The 23,214-nt window shown below is 39.0% G+C and overlaps 1 protein-coding gene across 3 annotated transcripts in view; it reads left to right on the forward strand.

Annotated features, from left to right (window-relative positions):
- LOC133654313 (laminin subunit beta-2-like) overlaps nucleotides 1-23,214 on the forward strand; it is a 134,725-nt gene that overhangs the window by 74,174 nt on the left and 37,337 nt on the right. For 2 of the 3 annotated variants that reach the window (XM_062054609.1, XM_062054610.1), the window contains 12 exons: nucleotides 2,249-2,361; nucleotides 2,732-2,811; nucleotides 8,730-8,865; nucleotides 9,313-9,471; nucleotides 9,542-9,669; nucleotides 11,751-11,883; nucleotides 11,960-12,152; nucleotides 15,469-15,612; nucleotides 15,796-16,027; nucleotides 17,893-18,065; nucleotides 18,237-18,272; nucleotides 21,704-21,928. In XM_062054609.1, coding sequence (XP_061910593.1) covers nucleotides 2,249-2,361; nucleotides 2,732-2,811; nucleotides 8,730-8,865; nucleotides 9,313-9,471; nucleotides 9,542-9,669; nucleotides 11,751-11,883; nucleotides 11,960-12,152; nucleotides 15,469-15,612; nucleotides 15,796-16,027; nucleotides 17,893-18,065; nucleotides 18,237-18,272; nucleotides 21,704-21,928 — 1,752 coding nt within the window. The remainder of the gene's footprint in view (nucleotides 1-2,248; nucleotides 2,362-2,731; nucleotides 2,812-8,729; nucleotides 8,866-9,312; nucleotides 9,472-9,541; nucleotides 9,670-11,750; nucleotides 11,884-11,959; nucleotides 12,153-15,468; nucleotides 15,613-15,795; nucleotides 16,028-17,892; nucleotides 18,066-18,236; nucleotides 18,273-21,703; nucleotides 21,929-23,214) is intronic. The other variant, XM_062054611.1, reaches the window with a different exon arrangement.

The raw sequence follows: 23,214 nt of genomic DNA on the forward strand, positions 1-23,214 counted from the left end.
CGTTTCTCCTCTTCTTTTCTCTTTTTTCTTCCCTGGGCACCTGACAGTTTTGGCCGTTTTGATATCTTGTGTTGATTTTTTGATGTGGTGACGTCCAAAAAGAGTCATGATACGGGAAGGGAGGGGGCGCACCGTGACGGGGGGAGGGGGGGGGCGTAATGTTGTAACAAATAATATTTCTATTAAATAGGCTTTACTTTGCATTTTAATTAACGTGGGATTATTTTATGTATTTAGAAATAATAGTACCAATTTTTATTTTATTTTTTTCCCTCCAACATTTGTGGCACTGGCGTGGCGCCCCCTGATGGACGGCGCCCTTAGCATTTGCCTATACGGCCTATGCCACGGGCCGGCCCTGTGTCAGATGAAACCAAACAAAAAAATGTGATGCATATGTAAATGTATTCAGTTATAAACATTCATTCACTTTATTTCTTTCCTTCATGTATTCTAAACTTTACCGCTGCCGGTATTTTTTTTCTATAATTTTATTGTGATATTTTCAGCATGTGTTCTATTTTTGGCCAAAGTAAGACAAAGAAAACAATCTGAACTTTTTGTTTTAATGCCACGATTTTAATAGTCGTGTGCACAGACTTTCCTCCATGCGGCCCCTGAGCCAAAATGACTTTGGCATCCCTGCTGTATACTAGGGCTGCAACTAACGATTAATTTGATAATCGATTAATCTGTCGATTATTACTTCGATTAATCGATTAATAATCGGATAAAAGAGACCAACTACATTTCTATCCTTTCCAGTATTTTATTTTTTAAAAACAGCATACTGGCACCATACTTATGTTGATTATTGTTTCTCAGCTGTTTGTAAATGTTGCAGTTTATAAATAAAGAATTATTTAAAAAATAAAAAAATAATTTTATTTTATTATTATTATTTTTTAAAGCCTCTGCGCATGCGCATAACATAGATCAGGGGTCACCAACGCGGTGCCCGCGGGCACCAGGTAGCCCGTAAGGACCAGATGAGTAGCCCGCTGGCCTGTTCTAAAAATAGCTCAAATAGCAGCACTTACCAGTGAGCTGCCTCTATTTTTTAAATTTTATTTATTTACTAGCAAGCTGGTCTCGCTTTGCCCGACATTTTTAATTCTAAGAGAGACAAAACTCAAATAGAATTTGAAAATCCAAGAAAATAATATAAAGACTTGGTCTTCACTTGTTTAAATAAATTCATTATTTTTTTTACTTTGCTTCTTATAACTTTCAGAAAGACAATTTTAGAGAAAAAATACAACCTTAAAAATGATTTTAGGATTTTTAAACACATATACCTTTTTACCTTTTAAATTCCTTCCTCTTCTTTCCTGACAATTTAAATCAATGTTAAAGTAAAAAAAAAATTATTATTGTAAAGAATAATAAATACATTTTAATTTAATTCCTCATTTTAGCTTCTGTTTTTTCGACAAAGAATATTTGTGAAATATTTCTTCAAACTTATTTTGATTAAAATTCAAAAAAATTTTTCTGGCAAATCTAGAAAATCTGTAGAATCAAATTTTAATCTTATTTCAAAGTCTTTTGAATTTCTTTTAAAATGTTTGTTCTGGAAAATCTAGAAGAAATAATGATTTGTCTTTGTTAGAAATATAGCTTGGTCCAATTTGTTATATATTCTAACAAAGTGTAGATTGGATTTTAACCTATTTAAAACATGTCATCAAAATTCTAAAATTAATCTTAATCAGGAAAAATTACTAATGATGTTCCATAAATTCTTTTTTTAATTTTTTCAAAAAGATTCGAATTAGCTAGTTTTTGTCCTCTTTTTTTTCGGTTGAATTTTGAATTTTAAAGAGTCGAAATTGAAGATAAACTATGTTTCAAAATTTAATTGTCATTTTTTTTTCGTGTTTTCTCCTCTTTTAAACCGTTCAATTAAGTGTAAATATCATTAATTATTAATAATAACATAGAGTTAAAGGTAAATTGAGCAAATTGGCTATTTCTGGCAATTTATTGAAGTGTGTATCAAACTGGTAGCCCTTCGCATTAATCACTACCCAAGAAGTAGCTCTTGCTTTCAAAAAGGTTGGTGACCCCTGACATAGATCCAACGAATCGATGACTAAATTAATCGGCAACTATTTTTATAATCGATTTTAATCGATTTAATCGATTAGTTGTTGCAGCCCTACTGTATACAGAGCGACTATTGTGATAAGTTAGCTTTAAATCTGTCAATCATCGTGTGAAATAATTGCCTCCCCCGCACCCCCAGCATGCCGCTGCGACCACCGGGGCACGGTGGCGGGCAGCACCCAGTGCGACCCCGTCAGCGGCGACTGCTTCTGCAAGCGTCTCGTCACTGGACGCAGCTGTGACCAATGTCTGGTAAGAACCTCCTTTTTATTCCTATAGTCCCCGTCTGTGAGTCCACTGGTCTGTGCATACCCCCCCACTACACCAGGAATAGTGCAGGCAGGAATGTGAGCTCCTGTGTCTATGTTTAGTGCAGGGATTTGAAGCTTGGTGTGGATTACCGCCGGTCTAAAAATGAAAAAAAAAGATCCCATGGAAGTTCAAGTAGTTAAAGTGTTGTTACTCCATGGTCACAGTGTCAAATGACAGGAAGCAGACGGTGATGATACACCGTTACTTTTTCAGATTACAGAGTTGGCTTCAGGACGGTGTGACTCACGCTCTTCTTTTATAGCGTGACGCGGCTTCATGCTGTCATTATCTGTTTCACTATCTGCCCCAGCCAGAACACTGGGGACTGAGCCTGGACGTGAACGGCTGCAGAGGCTGCGAGTGCGACATCGGAGCGGCTCTGGACGACCAGTGAGTGACGCTTACAGTGGCGCTGGGAATAAATGGAGCTGGATTGCACTGCAAAAAGTCCGTGTTCAAAAACAAGGACAAAAAAAAAAATACAAAAATGAGGGGTGTTTTACTTGAACTCAGCAAAATTATCTGCCAGTAGAACAAGAAAATTTGGCTTGTCAAGACTTTCCAAAACAAGACAAATTAGCTAACCTCAATGAACCCCAAAAATACATTAAAGGCCTACTGAAATGAATTTTTTTATTTAAACGGGGATAGCAGATCCATTCTATGTGTCATACTTGATCATTTCGCGATATTGCCATATTTTTGCTGAAAGGATTTAGTATAGAACAACGACGTAAAAGTTCACAACTTTTGGTCGCTGATAAAAAAAGCCTTGCCTGTACCGGAAGTAGCGTGACGTCACAGGAGCTAGTATTCCTCACAATTCCCCGTTGTTTACAATGCAGCGAGAGAGATTCGGACCGAGAAAGCGACGATTACCCCATTAATTTGAGCCAGGATGAAAGATTCATGGATGAGGAAAGTGAGAGTGAAGGACTAGAGAGGCAGTGCAGGACGTATCTTTTTTCGCTCTGACCGTAACTTAGGTACAAGCTGGCTCATTGGATTCCACACTTTCTCCTTTTTCTATTGTGGATCACGGATTTGTATTTTAAACCACCTGGGATACTATATCCTCTTGAAAATGAGAGTCGAGAACGCGAAATGGACATTCACAGGGACTTTTATCTCCACGACAATACATCGGCGAAGCTCTTTAGCTACGGAGCTAACGTGATAGCATCGGGCTCAAATGCAGATAGAAACAAAATAAATAAACCCCTGACTGGAAGGATAGACAGAAGATCAACAATACTATTAAACCATGGACATGTAAATACACGGTTAATAATTTCCAGCTTGGCAAATCTTAACAATGCTGTTGCTAGCGACGCCATTGAAGCTAACTTAGCTACGGGACGGTGGCGGCGGCGGGTGTTGTAGCTTTCGACGACACCCCGGCCGCCATCAGTCGGCAAGAAACATATATTTCCCCAAAGTTACGTACGTGACATGCACATAGCGACACGCACGTACGGGCAAGCGATCAAATGTTTGGAAGCCAAAGCTGTACTCACAGTAGCGCGTCTGCTATCCTTCTCAAAGTCCTCCTGGTTGTGTTGCTGCAGCCAGCCGCTAATACACCGATCCCACCTACAGCTTTCTTCTTTGCAGTCTTCATTGTTCATTAAACAAATTGCAAAAGATTCACCAACACAGATGTCCAGAATACTGTGGAATTTTGAGATGAAAACAGAGCTTTTTTGTATTGGATTCAATGGGGTACCAATCCTTCCAGTTCAACGATTGACGTCGCGCACATACGTCATCATACATAGACGTTTTCAACCGGAAGTTTAGCGGGAAATTTAAAATGTCACTTTATAAGTTAACCCGGCCGTACTGGCATGTGTTGCAATGTTAAGATTTCATCATTGATATATAAACTATCAGACTGCGTGGTCGGTGGTAGTGGCTTTCAGTAGGCCTTTAAATAAAGTATATTCTCACTAACTGTACTACTATATGAGTACGTATTTTCTATTGTTTCATTGAAAAGTCCATTTGGCTGTCATCCGTTTTAATTATGAGACACAATTGTGTCAAAGTCATGATTTTTTTATTTCATGCTTGAAATAAGAAATAATTACTTTAAAAAAGTAGTTTTATACTTGTGAGTGTTGATGACACAGCTTTGCAACACTTGATATTCTAGTTTCAAGCATGTTTTACTCAATATAGCTCATCAAATCTCAGCAACAAGCTGTAATATCTTACTGACATCATTTAGGGCCAAAACACTTAAAACAAGTAAAACACTCTAACATAAAATCTGCTTAGTGAGAAGAATTATCTTATCAGACAGAAAATAAGCAAATATCACCCGTATTTATAAATAATAAATGGGTTATACTTGTATAGCGCTTTTCTACCTTCAAGGTACTCAAAGCGCTTTGACACTATTTCCACATTCACACACTGATGGCGGGAGCTGCCATGCAAGGCGCTAACCAGCAGCCATCAGAGGCAAAGGGTGAAGTGTCTTGCCCAAGGACACAACGGACGTGACTAGGATGGTAGAAGGTGGGAATTGAACCCCAGTAACCAGCAACCCTCCGATTGCTGGCACGGCCACTCTACCAACTTCGCCACGCGAGATATTTAATCTTACTTAGATTTCAGTTTTTGCAGTGTGGACGGCAGTGTAGTCTCTGACGGCCCCTTTGAAGTCGGGGTGTCCCGATCCGATGTTGATATCTGATATCGGTCCGATATCAGCGGATTATATAAGCTTTGCATCTAAAACAGGCCTGGTCAAATATTTTGACTCGGGGGGCCAAATTTAGAGAAATAAATGTATCTGGGGGCCGGTATATCTATTTCTTTAGGAAAACTAATACAAAACCTCACACTAAAGTCTGATTTAATGCTAAAAATGTTATGACAGACCGCTTTAAAAACGGAATGGAATTTTATGTTTTTCTATGGACGATAAAACCCTGAATATTGACAACATATGAACGTCACACCCCCTCTCAATCCACATATTTTACAATCAAGCCAAATGCAACAAACTCAGTGAAATATGAACGTGAAGGGTAAAAACACAAAAAAACACCTACAATCTGATATATGTGATATATCACTAAGCTTTAGAACTTTGTTGTAAAAATCTCCTTCTGCGTCTGTCCCTGACACCTACATTTCAGGCTGACCGCTCTGGAAACACTCTGTGGAAACGCTCCCCACCCACACTGCTTGGTGCCTCGTCTGAGCTGCTGTGACTTAGATTACCATAGTAACTAATTAAATGACCATAGTAACTAGTAGGGTTGTACGGTATACGGGTATTAGTATAGTACCGCGATACGAATGAATCATATTCGGTACCATACCGCCTCTGAAAAGTACCGGCCCGCCACAGCCTAAGATTTTTTGTTAAAATAAAGCCAATAATTACATTTTTACTGGTCCCCTTTATTTAGAAAAGTATCGAAAAGTACCGAAAAGTATCAAAATAATATTGGTATCAGGACAACACTAGTCACTAAAATATCATGCAAAAGCGCAGATTCCAACCATTGAAATATGTAGTATAGTTGAAGACTTACGCTCATTTGAAAACATGGCATCTACACTTTCCATCTTAAAGATCTAAAAAAAAAATTTGGGAATGTCCGGCGGGCCAGATTGAAAATTAAGCCCCCGGGCTTTAATTTGCCCAGGTCTGATCTAAAACGTCGGATAAAAGAACTCCGCTAACGTGGCTTCTTGGTAACTCGGCAGACAGATAACAGGTTGTCTCCAATTTACAGCTTTTTAAGGGACTGCGTTAAAACTGAACACACAGATATAAAGTACCTTATATTCCGGACTATAAGGCGCACTTCAAATATTATTTTTTTCCTCAAAACTCGACAGTGCGCCTTATAACTAATGTAAGGAATCATTTTGGTTGAGCATACCGACCTCGAAGACGGAAGAAACCAAGACAAGACATCCCTCACTGCGGTGTGACAAAAACAAGAAAAAAAAATACAAAAATGAGGGGTATTTTATTTGAACTAAGCAAAATTATCTGCCAATAGAACAAGAAAAATTCGGCTTGTCAAGACTTTCCAAAACAAGTCAAATTAGCTAACCTCAATGAACCCCAAAATACCTTAAAATAAGTATATTCTCACTAATAACAAGTGCACTTTTCTTGGTAGAAAAAAAAAAAGAGACCTTTTTTGCTCAATATGTTGAAGAATATGTTGTAAAATATTCTTAAATTAAGTAAATGCTAGTGCGCTCGGCATCATGATTTTTTTTTTTCATGCTTGAAGTAAGAAATGATTACTTTAAAAAAGTAGTTTTATACTTGTGAGTGTTGATGACACAGCTTTGCAACAGTTGATATTCTAGTTTCAAGCATGTTTTACTTAATATAGCTCATCAAATCAACAAGTGTAATATCTTACTGAGATAAATTAGGACCAAAACACTTAAAACAAGTAAAACACTCTAACATAAAATCTGCTTAGTGAGAAGAATGATCTTATCAGACAGAAAATAAGCAAATATCACCCTTATTTGAGATATTTCATCTTACTTAGATTTCAGTTTTTGCAGTGTGAGAAAATACAGAAGTGGGGATACATCGTGGTCATCTCCAACCTTGCATTTTGTAAGTAGTCTAGTTCGTCAAGTGCATGTTTCCACAGAGATTCATGATTTTGACATAATGGAGCCAGCTGACGCGGCGCCATCATGCTGCCGATTATAATCTGCCGTGACATTATTGGTAGCAAGTGGGGGGGGGGGGGGGGGGACTGCACTGCAAAAAGTCAGTGTTCAAAAACAAGGAAAAAAAAAAAAAAAATGAGGGGTATTTTATTTGAACTAAGCAAAATTATCTGCCAATAGAACAAGAAAATGTGGCTTGTCAAGACTTTCCAAAACAAGTCAAATTAAAGCTGCAAGCAGCGTTGGTCGGGCCCGCATATTTGGCAGGCGCTAGTCCTAAGTGTCCAAAAACTTTTGTTGACATCAGCGCAGTGGTACAGTGGTTCTATGAAGGCTCGTAAAATCACAGCAGCATTATCAGCGCAGCGGTTCTTTGAAGGCTTGTAAAATCAAAACCGTAGCACTTTTCAAAACTCTTTCAGTATCCGTCAATCAGAAGGGTTCAATCTCTCTCCTGTAGTAGTTTGAAGCCGAAACGACAAACGCGCTCAGACGAGATAATGTTTGATGTTTGGTGACTGCTTTTTACAAAAATTTAGTTTTGAAGGGGGGATATGAAACTTCCTGTTGATTTTTGCTGAAGGGTGTTAATCTATGAAATGAAGGTCTAAGTGAGACCTACATAGAGGTTTTTGTTTCATGTCTCTAAGACGTTCCTACCGGAAGTTACAAGCAGTTTTGTCTGTGTTTTCCTCTGAGGAGCAGTTTTGTCTCTGTTTTATTCAAAAATTGCGCTAGAGCGCAATTTTGAGTTTTGGGGTTCATTTTTTTTTTTATTAGATCACAATTTCCACCAGTCCTGATGTGTGTCACAAGTTTGGTGAGTTTTGAAGTATTTTAAGGGGGTCAAATTACAGGTCAAAGAGGCAAAAATTTGTGTTTTTAGTCATTTTTTTGTCTTGAAGGGGAAATTGCCAACTTCCTGTTGGTTTTTGCACGAGGATGTGAAATGATGAATTGTAGGTCTAAGTGAGACCTACATACAGGTTCTTGTTTCATGTCTCTACGACCTTCCTAGTGGGAGTTACAGGCAGTTTGTTTTTGTTTTTTCCCTAGGGGGCGCTAGAGCGCAATTTAGATTTTTGGGGTTTGGTTTTTTTTTACTAAAGTGCCGACTGTACTACTATATGAGTGCGTATTTTCTATTGTTTCACTGAAAATAAAACAGCAAAGTCCATTCGGCCGTCATCCGTTTTAATTATGAGACACAATTGTGTCAAAGTCATGATTTTTTTTTATTTCATGCTTTAAATAAGACATTTTTACTTTAAAAAAGTAGTTTTATACTCGTGAGTGTTGATGACACGACTTTGCAACAGTTGATATTCTAGTTTCAAGCATGTTTTACTCAATATAGGTCATCAAATCTCAGCAACAAGCTGTAATATCTTACTGACATCATTTAGGACCAAAACATTTAAAACAAGTAAAACACTCTAACATAAAATCTGCTTAGTGAGAAGAATTATCTTATCAGACAAAAAAATAAGCAAATATCACCCTTATTTGAGATATTTATTCTTACTTAGATTTCAGTTTTTGCAGTGTGGTTTGGGGACAGTCTGCATGTCTCTAATATGTTAGCGTACTTCATGTTATTAATAGTTTAGAGGTGTCACCTCCAACTGTGTTGGCCACAGATGCTCCATGGATAGCGGGCAGTGTCGCTGCCGCAGTCACATGACAGGACGCCAGTGCACAAAAGTGGAGTCTGGCTATTTCTTCATGTCTCTGGACCACTTTTTGTACGAAGCCGAGTCGGCCAAAATGGGTCAGGTGAGTTTTGTGCGACAAATACACCACTAAATGTTGCCAAAAGTATCTGGCCACCCGCCTTGACTCACATGCGAACTTGAAGTGCCATCCCATTCCTAACCCATAGGGTTCAATATGATGTGGGTCCACCTTTTGCAGCTATTACAGCTTCAACTCTTCTGGGAAGGCTGTCCCCATGGATGGGTGGTGTCACTGAAGGGGGTCAAGCGTAGTGGTGACTTTAGAGGACTGTTAGTTTCCTTCCCTGACAAGTATAAACTTGAAAATATTCCAATTCTGTCTTGGTGGTCCTTCTTACTCAGCATATATGTCATCGAAAGAATTTGGGATTGACCAGTAACTTAGATTCCCTTGGAGGAAGAACTGGTCCGACGCAACAGTGGCCAAATACTTTTGTCAATATAGTGTATATTACGGATGATATTCAAAATTGAACCTACGCATCAGGGGTGTACAGTGGAGACCAGGGAGCACCAGGCGGGCCGCCCGGCCACATGGACAGGCACCGGGTTCGCTCGTGTCCCAGAAGGAGGCACTTTGGAGTTCCTCATCAGCAACGTGGCTTATTCCATGGAATACGACCTACTCATCCGCTACGAATCGCAGGTGTGCACACGTCACTTCCTGTACGAACACGACACCCGCGCCTTCTCCTCACGCCCCAGTTTTATTCCAGATGCCCAAAGACTGGGAAGAAGTGAGGATAACAATAATCAGACCAGGGTCCATCCCCACCAGCAGCCCCTGTGGAAACACCATCCCTGATGACGACAAGATTGTCATCTCCCTGCCGGCTGGAGCAAGGTGTGTGTCACACCTACACCTTTCACACATTGTTTACCTTTCTACACACTGGTCCACAACAACAAAGGTTGGATGGTGGCAACGTTTCAAATCCTCTTGGTGTATACATATTAAAAAGGCTCCATTTAGAGTAACTTTTTACATTTTGCTACTGTAATGAACTTCTTTTTACACCAGTACCGTATTTTCCGGACTATAAGGCGCACTTAAAATCTTTTTTTTCTTCTCAAAACTTATAACCCGGTGCGCCTAATGTAAGGAATAATTCTGGTTTTACTTACAGACCTCGAAGCAATTTTATTTGGTATATGGTGTAATGATAAGTGTGACAAGTAGATGGCAGTCACACATAAGAGATATGTGTAGACTGCACTGTGATGGCAGTAAACGACACCGAAACTTTAAATGTTCCATTGAGAATATAGGACATTACACAAGGCGCTCAAAAATCTATCGTAATGTTTTAGTACGACTTTGGTAAGCTATGAACATATTTATACACATGTACTGTAGTAGTGATCCTATTTTTACACATGTACTGTAGTAGTGATCATATTTTTACACATGTACTGTAGTAATGATCATATTTTTACACATGTACTGTAGTAGTGATCATATTTTTACACATGTACTGTAGTAGTGATCCTATTTTTACACATGTACTGTAGTAGTGATCCTATTTTTACACATGTACTGTAGTAGTGATCATATTTTTACACATGTACTGTAGTAGTGATCCTATTTTTACACATGTACTGTAGTAGTGATCATAGTTTTACTCATGTACTGTAGTAGTGATCATATTTTTACACATGTATTGTAGTAGTGATCATAGTTTTACACATGTACTGTAGTAGTGATCATATTTATACACATGTACTGTGGTAGTGATCATATTTTTACACATGTACTGCGGTAGTGATCATAGTTTTACACATGTACTGTGGTAGTGATCATAGTTTTACACATGTACTGTGGTAGTGATCGTAGTTTTACACATGTACTGTGGTAGTGATCATAGTTTTACACATGTACTGCAGTAGTGATCATAGTTTTACACATGTACTGTAGTAGTGATCCTATTTTTACACATGTACTGTGGTAGTGATCATATTTTTACACATGTACTGCGGTAGTGATCATAGTTTTACACATGTACTGTAGTAGTGATCCTAGTTTTACACATGTACTGTAGTAGTGATCCTAGTTTTACACATGTACTGTAGTAGTGATCATAGTTTTACACATGTACTGTGGTAGTGATCATATTTTTACACATGTACTGCGGTAGTGATCGTAGTTTTACACATGTACTGTGGTAGTGATCATAGTTTTACACATGTACTGTGGTAGTGATCGTAGTTTTACACATGTACTGTGGTAGTGATCATAGTTTTACACATGTACTGCAGTAGTGATCATAGTTTTACACATGTACTGTAGTAGTGATCATAGTTTTACACATGTACTGTGGTAGTGATCATATTTATACACATGTACTGTGGTAGTGATCATAGTTTTACACATGTACTGTAGTAGTGATCCTAGTTTTACATATGTACTGTGGTAGTGATCATAGTTTTACACATGTACTGTAGTAGTGATCCTAGTTTTACACATGTACTGTAGTAGTGATCCTAGTTTTACACATGTACTGTAGTAGTGATCCTAGTTTTACACATGTACTGTGGTAGTGATCATAGTTTTACACATGTACTGTAGTAGTGATCATAGTTTTACACATGTACTGTGGTAGTGATCATAGTTTTACACATGTACTGTAGTAGTGATCATAGTTTTACACATGTACTGTGGTAGTGATCATAGTTTTACACATGTACTGTAGTAGTTCACTTGTTCAAACATGTGTACTGCATTAGCTAACTTCTTTTTACACTTCGTACTGCAGATAAGAATGTTCCCTAAAGCGTTGCCTGGAGAGTTCATGTGTGTTAGAACATATTTATCAGTAACATTGCACGGATGAACACAACTATTGATGGTAAAACTGCGACTAAAAAAATAAACATTGGAAATGTTGGCGAATGAGTACTCGTAGTACTTTCTACTTTTCCTTTCAGGTTCATGGTCCCTCCTCAGTCCGTGTGTCTGGAGACAAGCGTGACCTACACCATCCGCTTGGACTTCAGACGCTATCAGGACGCCAACAACGTCCTCAACGGAGCGGCCAACGCTGTCCTCCTGGCGGACTCAGTGAGAGACACTTCCATCCTTCCTGCTCTCCTGTTCCTCTTCTCTTTGGTCACATCCTCTCGTCTTGGCTCTCTAGATTGCCCTGATGCCTCGCCACTCCTCCTTGGAGATGTTCAACGCCGGGGATCTGGCCTCCGACGCCAGGAAGCAGACGTACGAGCGGTACCGCTGTCACGAGGGGGCCAAGAGCGTGACCCGCCCCTCCATGAGCGACACCTGCGCCAAGCTGATTACCAGCATGTCGGCTGTTATCAACGACGGGGCTTTGCGTGAGTGCAGAAACACTTATGTGACTTGTACTTATTGTACTGTATGGACCCAAATATAAGACAGCCCTGAGTATATGTAGATCTCTCTAATTCAGAGGTGTCAAACTCATTTTAGATCAGGGAGAAAAATCTACTCCCAAGTGGGCCGGACTGGTAAAATCACGGCACGATAACTTAAAAATAAAGACAACTTCAGATTGTTTTCTTTGTTTAAAAATACAACGAGCACATTCTGAAATTGTACAAATCGGGTTTTTTTTACACTTACATGTTGCGGTTGATAGTATTCTATATTTGTCGTTATTTATACTTTCTGGATAAATTATGTGACAATGTTCATCAGTCAACTCATTGGTGTTCATTTTCAATCTATCAAGATAGAAAAATAATATCAAAATCAAATTACAGGATGTTATTTATGTAGTTTGCTAATTTTCCTCGACTGGTGCACTAACATCATGTGGTTTATTTTTGTTTTCATATGTAGCATACTCTACAACAGGGGTGTCCAAACTTTTTCCACTGAGGGCCGCACACTGAAAAATCAAAGCACGCGGGGGCCATTTTGATATTTTTTCATTTTCAAAACCAATACAATATACCGTATTTTTCGGACTATAAGTCGCAGTTTTTTTCATAGTCTGGCCGGGGGTGCGACTTATACTCAGGAGCGACTTATGTGTGACATTATTAACACATTAGCGTAAAATATCAAATAATGTTATTTAGTTCATTCCCGTAAGAGACTAGACGTATAAGATTTCATGGGATTTAGCGATTAGGAGTGACAGATTGTTTGGTAAACGTATAGCATGTTCTATATGTTATAGTTATTTGAATGACTCTTACCATAATATGTTACGTTAACATACCAGTTGGTTATTTATGCCTCATATAACGTACACTTATTCAGCCTGTTGTTCACTATTCTTTATTTATTTTAAATTGCCTTTCAAATGTCTATTCTTGGTGTTGGCTTTTATCAAATAAATTTCCCCAAAAAATGCGACTTATACTCCAGTGCAACTTATATATGTTTTTTTCCTTCTTTATTATGCATTTTCGGCCGGTGCGACTTATACTCCGGTGCGACTTATACTCCGAAAAATACGGTACACTTTTTTTTTACCTTTGGGGCTCCCTCAAGTTATGTCCTTATTATTGTTTTTTTTTTTTTAGCAAAAACAGTTGTTTTTTAATTCCACTAAAATTCTTGGGGATCCAAAAGTGCCCCACTCATAAAAAGGGCATGCTTTTTCTTTTTTATTCAACACTTAAATCTCTATATCAGCTTCAGATCATATATAGTGTAATTAGTTTAGTATATTTATAATAGCAATCAATAGAATGATTAGCATAATTACGATTGTAGCTGAGATAGGCTCCAGCGCCCCCGCGACCCCGAAGGGAATAAGCGGTAGAAATGGATGGATGGAGTATTAGTATATAATTAGTATGTTGTTTATTTTTTTTAATTTTTATATTTTTCATGTTTTTATATTTGTTGTATTTATATCCTTTTTGTCCTTATTAAATCAGTCAATAATTCATAGCAACATTGATTTTGATTCATTATTATTTTTTGAGAAATTATAAAATAAATTGTGTGATTAGAGTCACCAATGCAACTTTTTCTCATTGCATTTCGCCTATTTACTCTTTTATTCCACTTTTTAATGTTTAAAAATTATACATTATATACAGTATAATATAAATGACATACATTTGGCCGACGATAGGGTTTTTAATCAGGGATGGACTGATTATCAGCCGGTTATCACTGAATATCATCATGAGCTTCAAGAGGTAGTCACCTGAAATGGTAGTCACTTCACAGGTGTGCTTGAAGCTCATCGAGAGAATACCAAGAGTGTGCAAAAGCGGTAATCAGAGCAAAGGGTGGCTATTTTGAAGAAACTAGAATATAAAACATGTTTTCAGTTATTTCACCTTTTTTTGTTAAGTACATAGTTTTGATGCCTTCAGTGACAATCTTGTCAGGTTCAAACACTGATGACATCTATTAAACCAAGACAAGAAGCAAGGAATTAAACAGAGACAGAATTCAATTTGGCTCGATTGAGGAGAAACGTCTGGGCTGTACCCTTGCACAGTCTCCCACCACGCTCTGACGAAAGATGGTACGCCTCCTCTTTTATTTGGACTTTCCCTGATTACATGGCAACAGCTGTTTCTAAGGGACGGGGGTCGTAAACAGCCATCGCCTTTGTCACAAAACAGTTCAAAGAAAAGGTCGGTTGAAAGAAAAGGTCGTAAACAGCCGTTGCCCTCGGCCACAGAACAGTTCCTCTCCGCTTTGTAGATCTCGGGTCAAGACCAAATCTTCCTGTGGATTACAATAGAAGAAAGAAACCGACGCCTTCATGTCGCTTCCCATCGTACACAGGGGAGTTTTACAAGCCTTTTGCTTGGTAGGATCAAAGACAGCTTTTGTCTTCTCGCCGGGAACTCATGGCAACACAAAGTTTTGTGATAACTTAGATACAATTATTCTGACAATCTACAATCTAAATATTCATGAAAATAAAGAAAACACATTGAATGAGAAGGTGTGTCCAAACTTTTAGCCTGTACTGTGTATCGGTATTGCAATATGTATCCCAATGTAGATTTTAGATCAGTGGTTCTTAACCTTGTTGGAGGTAATGAGTTCAGTTTCCTATGCGCATTCACCGAACCCTTCTTTAGTGAAAAATAAAATGTAATTTTTTTCTTAATTTAGTCTTAATTTAAAAATATTAATCATGAAATTATTAATATTATATTAAAGAAATACTAATAAAGATATATGTTACAAACAGAAAGTTACAGAAATGTACACATGATCCTGTGTTTACATCTCATTGTGCAACATGTGAATGTTTTAGTGGGAACTAAATGCGATATCGGAAAGGGGTAAATGGGTCCCATGTTTATAGTCTTTGGTATGACTCGGCCGGGGTTTGAACTCACAACCTACCAATCTCAGGGCGGACACTCTAACCACTAGGCTACTGAGTAGGTTCACGCATATGGAAAACTAGAGAATACTGTTTGGGGGTATCCATAATACGCCGATAGGGAGAAGTTTTTATGCACACGATGAGTCGGGTGTGTCTTGACCTCCGCGGCGGAGGCTCCGCCGAACCCCTGAGGCCGACTCGCCGAACCCCTAGAGTTCGATCGAACCCAGGTTGAGAACCACTGTTTTAGATCATATCGCCCATCCCTTACGGATGTTTGGCATAAAATGTCAATGGTTTCTTGGTCCTGGCTGGGTTTAGTCGGCTGATTTTGTGGCGTTTCTCCTCTCCAGCCTGCAACTGCCACCCGCAGGGATCCACCAGCTCCATGTGCGACGTCCGAGGGGGTCAGTGTCACTGCAGACCCAACGTCATCGGTCAGCGCTGCGAGCAGTGCGCCTACGGAACCTACGGCTTCGGACCCTCAGGCTGCTTTGGTGAGAAGCAAACACTTGGGCCCTGGGTTAGTCTTGGACCAATTAGTACACAACAACAATGTCGCAGAAGTATTTGGATTTGATGGTGATGCCAACTCTACTGGCGCCCTCTGCTGGCGCCCAGTGCACGTCCGGTCAATCTCCACGCCTCCAGACTTGCATTTTCAATCCACTATCTTGCAGCCTGCGGTTGCAGCCTGGAAGGTTCGGTCACCCGACTGTGTGACAAGTACACGGGGCAGTGCCAGTGTCGCCCCGGAGCGTTCGGCCAGCAGTGTGACGGATGCCAAGCGGGTCACTGGGGCTTCCCCAACTGCCGACCCTGCCAGTGCAACGGCCACGCCGACGAGTGCGACCAGAGGAGCGGCGCTTGCATCAACTGCAGGGACAACACCGGTGGAGACCAATGTGACAGGTGACGTCCTACCGGTCATTTGCATGTGTATATTTCAAAATCTAAATGAATATTTTCCTTCATGTGGCCCCTGAGCTAAAATGAGTTTAACACCCCTGTTTTTATTTAGCATACAATTGAGATGGATGTATTTTTTTTAATGTAAAATATATTCGTGAGGTAATACAAATAGATTTCTTATGTAATATTTAATAGTAAAATATGTTCTGTGTGTATAAAATGAAAAATAATAACAATGAATATTGATATAATCTGTTATTAATCTCAAATTGTTGTACAAACCCCGTTTCCATATGAGTTGGGAAATTGTGTTAGATGTAAATATAAACGGAATACAATGACTTGAAATCATTTTCAAGCCATATTCAGTTGAATATGCTACAAAGACAACATATTTGATGTTCAAACTCATAAACATTTTTTTTTTTGCAAATAATCATTAACTTTAGAATTTGATGCCAGCAACACGTGACAAAGAAGTTGGGAAAGGTGGCAATAAATACTGATAAAGTTGAGGAATGCTCATCAAACACTTATTTGGAACATCCCACAGGTGAACAGGCAAATTGGGAACAGGTGGGTGCCATGATTGGGTGTAAAAGTAGATTCCATGAAATGCTCAGTCATTCACAAACAAGGATGGGGCGAGGGTCACCGCTTTGTCAACAAATGTGTGAGCAAATTGTTGAACAGTTTAAGAAAAACCTTTCTCAAGCAGCTATTGCAAGGAATTTAGGGATTTCACCATCTACGCTCCGTAATATCATCAAAGGGTTCAGAGAATGTGGAGAAATCACTGCACGTAAGCAGCTAAGCCCGTGACCTTCCATCCCTCAGGCTGTACTGCATCAACAAGCCACATCAGTGTGTAAAGGAGATCACCACATGGGCTCAGGAACACTTCAGAAACCCACTGTCAGTAAATACAGTTGGTCGCTACATTTGTAAGTGCAAGTTAAAACTCTCCTATGCAAGGCGAAAACCGTTTATCAACAACACCCAGAAACGCCGTCGGCTTCGCTGGGCCTGAGCTCATCTAAGATGGACTGATACAAAGTGGAAAAGTGTTCTGTGGTCTGACGAGTCCACATTTGAAATTGTTTTTGTAAGCTGTGGACGTCGTGTCCTCCGGACCAAAGAGGAAAAGAACCATCCGGATTGTTATAGGCGCAAAGTGTAAAAGCCAGCATGTGTGATGGTATGGGGGTGTATTAGTGCCCAAGACATGGGTAACTTACACATCTGTGAAGGCGCCATTAATGCTGAAAGGTACATACAGGTTTTGGAGCAACATATGTTGCCATCCAAGCAACGTTACCATGGACGCCCCTGCTTATTTCAGCAAGACAATGCCAAGCCACGTGTTACATCTACGTGGCTTCATAGTAAAAGAGTGCGGGTACTAGACTGGCCTGCCTGTAGTCCAGACATTGAAAATGTGTGGCACCTAAAATAGCAGAAGGGAGACCCCCGGACTGTTGAACAACTTAAGCTGTACATCAAGCAAGAATGGGAAATAATTCCACCTGAGAAGCTTCAAAAATGTGTCTCCTCAGTTCCCAAACCTTTACTGTTCAAACTGAAAGGCCATGTAACACAGTGGTGAACATGCCCTTTCCCAACTACTTTGTCACGTGTTGCTGGCATCAAATTCTAAATTTAATGATTATTTGCACACACAAAAAATGTTTATCAGTTTGAACATCAAATATATTGTCTTTGTAGCATATTCAACTGAATATGGGTTGAAAATGATTTGCAAATCATTGTATTCCGTTTATATTTACATCTAACACAATTTCCCAACTCATATGGAAACGGGGTTTGTAATAAGAAGTGCTCTGCCTTGTTCCCTGTCATTTTAGGTGTGCCAACGGTTACTACGGTAACCCAATTTTGGGAGTGGCGACCGGCGGCGGCTGGTGTCGCCCGTGCCCGTGTCCGGACGGCCCCAGCAGCGGGCGCCACTTTGCAGTTTCTTGTTACCAGGACAACCACAACCAGCAAATTGTCTGCAACTGTAACCACGGATACACAGGTAAACTTAATGAGGACTTTTGAGTGTTCTCGCACTCATTTAATGGGTAAGATCAACCACATCCTCAGGGGGATACAGAAATGAAACGCATAGTGCAAGTGGAAGGATGAAGAACAGCCTCAGAATGGTAACCTGCACCCGTTTCCTCCCTCCCCTGTATTACTGGTGCAGGGATGGTTAAACGCTCCAGGCTGACCCTTTGTAAGCGTGAGTAGTTGCTGAGTGGATCACCACTTCACCATCTGTCACCCAACCAGTTCTGCCAATGCACGCATGGCAAACAACGCTTCTCTATTACCTACACTGCCTTTAAGGCAGGGGTCCCCAACCTTTTTTTTTTTTCCTCGCCAGGGACCGGTTTAATGGCCCGGTAGCAAATGCCTCACGGACTGGGGGCCGGTGGTTGGGGGACCACTGCTTTAAGGATCTGCAGACCACTTTCTGAGCCTTTGCACAACATATATCTGTCATTGTACCCCACTGAGATGCATTGGATGGTTGATCAAATAAAAAAAAGTAATTTGCCAACTTTTCCACTCGGCAGAGCAATTTTCTATTAAAATGTGTTAGTAAAAATCCAGTGGGATACATCATAGTTTCCTGTTACAAAAAGTGAACCTATATGTACGCATTTTCTGTTCAGTGACCCAGAATCATTTGGCTGTTAAGTCTGGGTCAGCGACTGTTTGAAGAGCCCGTTCATCTTTTTTTGGAGGTTATAAATGTACCGCGCCTCCTCCACTTGCTACTTTCTAGTCCTCTGTCCAACTTCTCTCCTTCCCCTCTAATCCTTCTTGTACTTTGAGCAGCTCTTTCATCTTTCCCCACCTTCTCTAATTTCCTGCTGTACTCCCGTGCGGCCAAATATGACAGGTATTTGGCAAATAGTCACGCACAAACACAGCACAATGTGGCACACCGTGGTGGTGCACAGCAGGGTTCCCTTGAGTTTCTGTATGGTGGGTCAAAATGTACATTTCAGTGAAATTAAAACTTTCAGAATTTTTTTTAAGGTTGTTTTCTGTTCATAAGTACGGAGCCCCTGAAGGGACATGGGGGAAATTTTATTTTTTATAATTTTATTTTATTATTTTTTTTTTTTAGACATGTATCTCGAGAAACTATCTCGTGCACACGAGAAACTTTTTATAAAAGAAAAAAAAAGAAAAACAATAATAATTTTTTTTTTTTTTTTAGACATGTATCTTGTGCGCACCAAAAACGTTTTTTTATTTTTTTTAATAATTTTATAAAAATAAACTACCTCGTGCGCACGAGAAACTATCTCGTGCGCACGAGATACATGTCTAAAAAAATAAAAAATTAAAAAAAGATTATTGTTTTTTGTTTAATTTTTATTTTATAAAAAGTTTCTCGTGCGCACGAGATAGTTTCTCGAGATACATGTCTAAAAAAAAATTAAAATAAAATAAAATTATAAAAAATAAAATTTCCCCAATGTCCCTTTAGGGGCTCCGTACTTATGAACAGAAAACAACCTTAAAAAAAATTCTGAAAGTTTTAATTTTATTTTTTTTAATCCTTTTATAAAAAGTTTCTTGTGCACACGAGAAACTATCTCGTGCGCACGAGAAACTTTTTATAAAATAAAAATTAAAAAAAACAATAATAATTTTTTTTTTTTTTATACATGTATCTTGTGCGCACCAAAAACTTTTTTTTATTTTTTAAAATAATTTTATAAAAAGAAACTATCTCGGGCGCACGAGAAACTATCTCGTGCGCACGAGATACATGTCTAAAAAAAATAAAAAATGATTATTGTTTTTTTTTTTAATTTTTATTTTATAAAAAGTTTCTCGTGCGCACGAAATAGTTTCTCGAGATACATGTCTAAAAAAAAATTAAATAAAAATAAAATTATAAAAAATAAAATTTCCCCCATGTACTTATGAACAGAAAACAACCTTAAAAAAAATTCTGAAAGTTTTAATTTATTTTTTTTAATCATTTTATAAAAAGTTTCTCGTGCACACGAGAAACTATCTCGTGCGCACGAGAAACTTTTTATAAAATGAAAATTAAAAAAAACAATAATTTTTTTTTTTTTTTAGACATGTATCTCGTGCGCACCAAAAACTTTTTTTTATTTTTTAAAATAATTTTATAAAAAGAAACTATCTCGTGCGCAAAATTTTTTTTGTTTTGTTTTGTTTTTTTTTAAATTTTATAAAAAAGTTTCTCGTGCGCATGAGATAGTTTCTCGAGATACATGTCTAAAAAAAATAAAAATAAAAATAAAATTATAAAAAATAAAATTTCCCCCATGTCCCTTTAGGGGCTCCGTACTTATGAACAGAAAACAACCTTAAAAACAATTCTGAAAGTTTTAATTTTTAAAAAAAAATCATTTTATAAAAAGTTTCTCATGCTCACGAGATAGTTTCTCGTGTGCACGAAATACATGTCTAAAAATAAATAAATAAATAAAAATTATACCAAAAAAAATGTCCCCCATGTCCCTTTAGGGGCTCCGTACATAAGAAACAAATGTAGAGAATTGGTTATAATAATACAAACCCCAATACCAGTGAAGTTGGCACGTTGTGTAAAAGGTAAATAAAAACAGAATACAATGATCTGCAAATCCTTTTCAACTTATATTCAATTGAATAGACTGCAAAGACAAGATATTTCATGTTCGAACTGGAAAACATTGTTATTTTTTGCAAATATTAGCTCATTTTGGAATTTGATGCCTGCAACATGTTTCCAAAAAGCTGGCACGAGTGGCAAAAAGGACTGAGAAAGTTGAGGAATGCTCACTTATTTGGAACATCCCACAGGTGAACAGGCTAATTGGGAACAGGTGGGTGCCATGATTGGGTATAAAAGCAGCTTCCATGAAATGCTCAGTCATTCACAAACAAGGATGGGGCGAGGGTCACCACTTTGTGAATAAATGCGTGAGCAAATAGTTTAAGAACACCATTTCTCAAAGTTTTAATTACTGCTCCGGTTTGGATTTTATGTGCCGTCAAAGTCGATCCCGTCCATCGCTGCTTGCAGCTTTAATTTGACTTATTTTTTGCCTGGTTTTGTATTTGTTTTGTGATGTGTATATTACTTTTTTTTTGTTCGGTTTGTACTTCATGAAGTTTTGCACTTGTGTTTTTTGTTTGTTTTCATTATATATGGATGTAATTGTTGGTTTATATGATATCCATTAAGTAAGACTGCGTATTATGTTGAAGGGGGCAGGAAAATATAAGATTTTTCTTCATCCTGCTCCTTCTCAGGCATTGGTGTGTAAATGTATAATTGAGGTATAATTGTCTGTCAATTCAAGATGCACATCAATGAAGGAGATTAAAAAAATGAAATGAATGAATGAATGAATTTTGATGACAAAAATGGATTTATTCCATTTTGGAGTAAGGCTGTAACAGCTAAATGTGGGAAAAGTGAATATTTTCCAGATGCACCAGTATTAACTTGTGGAATGGTCAGCTGGCGCCCCCTGTTGGTTTGAATGTATAACTCTATGGACCCCGAATATAGGACCACCCTCAGGAAAACAAATAAGAACCAACATGGCAGTGTTAAGAGTAAACGTAGTATTGGAATTGTCATACCTAATCCCTTCATACTTGACACTGACTGATCTCTCCTCTCAGGTGCACGCTGTGAGGAATGTGCCCCTGGTTACTATGGCAACCCCTACCAGCCCGGGGGGCTGTGTCAGCCGTGCCAGTGCAACAACAACATAGACATGGCAGACGCGGGCGCCTGCGACAGACGCAGCGGGGAGTGCAGGAAATGCCTCTACAACACCGAAGGACCCGACTGCGCCATCTGCAGAAGCGGCTATTTCGGGGACGCTTCCAGGCGCAACTGCAGGAGTGAGTCATGTGTTGACCTGGGAATACAAAGCCCGTTTCCAGATGAGTTGGGAAATTGTGTTAGATGTAAATATAAACGGAATACAATGATTTGCAAATCATTTTCAACCCATATTCAGTTGAATATGCTACAAAGACAACATATTTGATGTTCAAACTCATAAACTTTTTTTTTTTGTGCAAATAATCATTAACTTTAGAATTTGATGGCAGCAACACGTGACAAAGTAGTTGGGAAAGGTGGCAATAAGTACTGATAAAGTTGAGGAATGCTCATCAAACACTTATTTGGAACATCCCACAGGTGAACAGGCAAATTGGGAACAGGTGGGTGCCATGATTGGGTATAAAAGTAGATTCCATTAAATGCTCAGTCGTTCACAAACAAGGATGGGGCGAGGGTCACCACTTTGTCAACAAATGCGTGAGCAAATTGTTGAACGGTTTAAGAAAAACCTTTCTCAAGCAGCTATTGCAAGGAATTTAGGGATTTCACCATCTACGCTCCGTAATATCATCAAAGGGTTCAGAGAATCTGGAGAAATCACTGCACGTAAGCAGCTAAGCCCGTCACCTTCCATCCCTCAGGCTGTACTGCATCAACAAGCCACATCAGTGTGTAAAGGATATCACCACATGGGCTCAGGAACACTTCAGAAACCCACTGTCAGTAACTACAGTTGGTCGCTACACCTGTAAGTGCAAGTTAAAACTCTCCTATGCAAGGCGAAAACCGTTTATCAACAACACCCAGAAACGCCGTCGGCTTCGCTGGGCCCGAGCTCATCTAAGATGGACTGATACAAAGTGGAAAAGTGTTCTGCGGTCTGACGAGTCCACATTTCAAATTGTTTTGGGAAACTGTAGACGTCGTGTCACAAAAGAGGAAAAGAACCATCCGGATTGTTGTAGGCGCAAAGTGTAAAAGCCAGCATGTGTGATGGTATGGGGGTGTATTAGTGCCCAAGACATGGGTAACTTACACATCTGTGAAGGCACCATTAATGCTGAAAGGTACATACAGGTTTTGGAGCAACATATGTTGCCATCCAAGCAACGTTACCATGGACGCCCCTGCTTATTTCAGCAAGACAATGCCAAGCCACGTGTTACATCAACGTGGCTTCATAGTAAAAGAGTGCGGGTACTAGACTGGCCTGCCTGTAGTCCAGACCTGTCTCCCATTGGAAATGTGTGGCACCTAAAATAGCAGAAGGGAGACCCCCGGACTGTTGAACAACTTAAGCTGTACATCAAGCAAGAATGGGAAAGAATTCCACCTGAGA

This window comes from Entelurus aequoreus, linkage group LG07 (genome assembly GCF_033978785.1).
Source record: "Entelurus aequoreus isolate RoL-2023_Sb linkage group LG07, RoL_Eaeq_v1.1, whole genome shotgun sequence".
In the NCBI taxonomy this organism is placed as follows: domain Eukaryota; kingdom Metazoa; phylum Chordata; class Actinopteri; order Syngnathiformes; family Syngnathidae; genus Entelurus; species Entelurus aequoreus.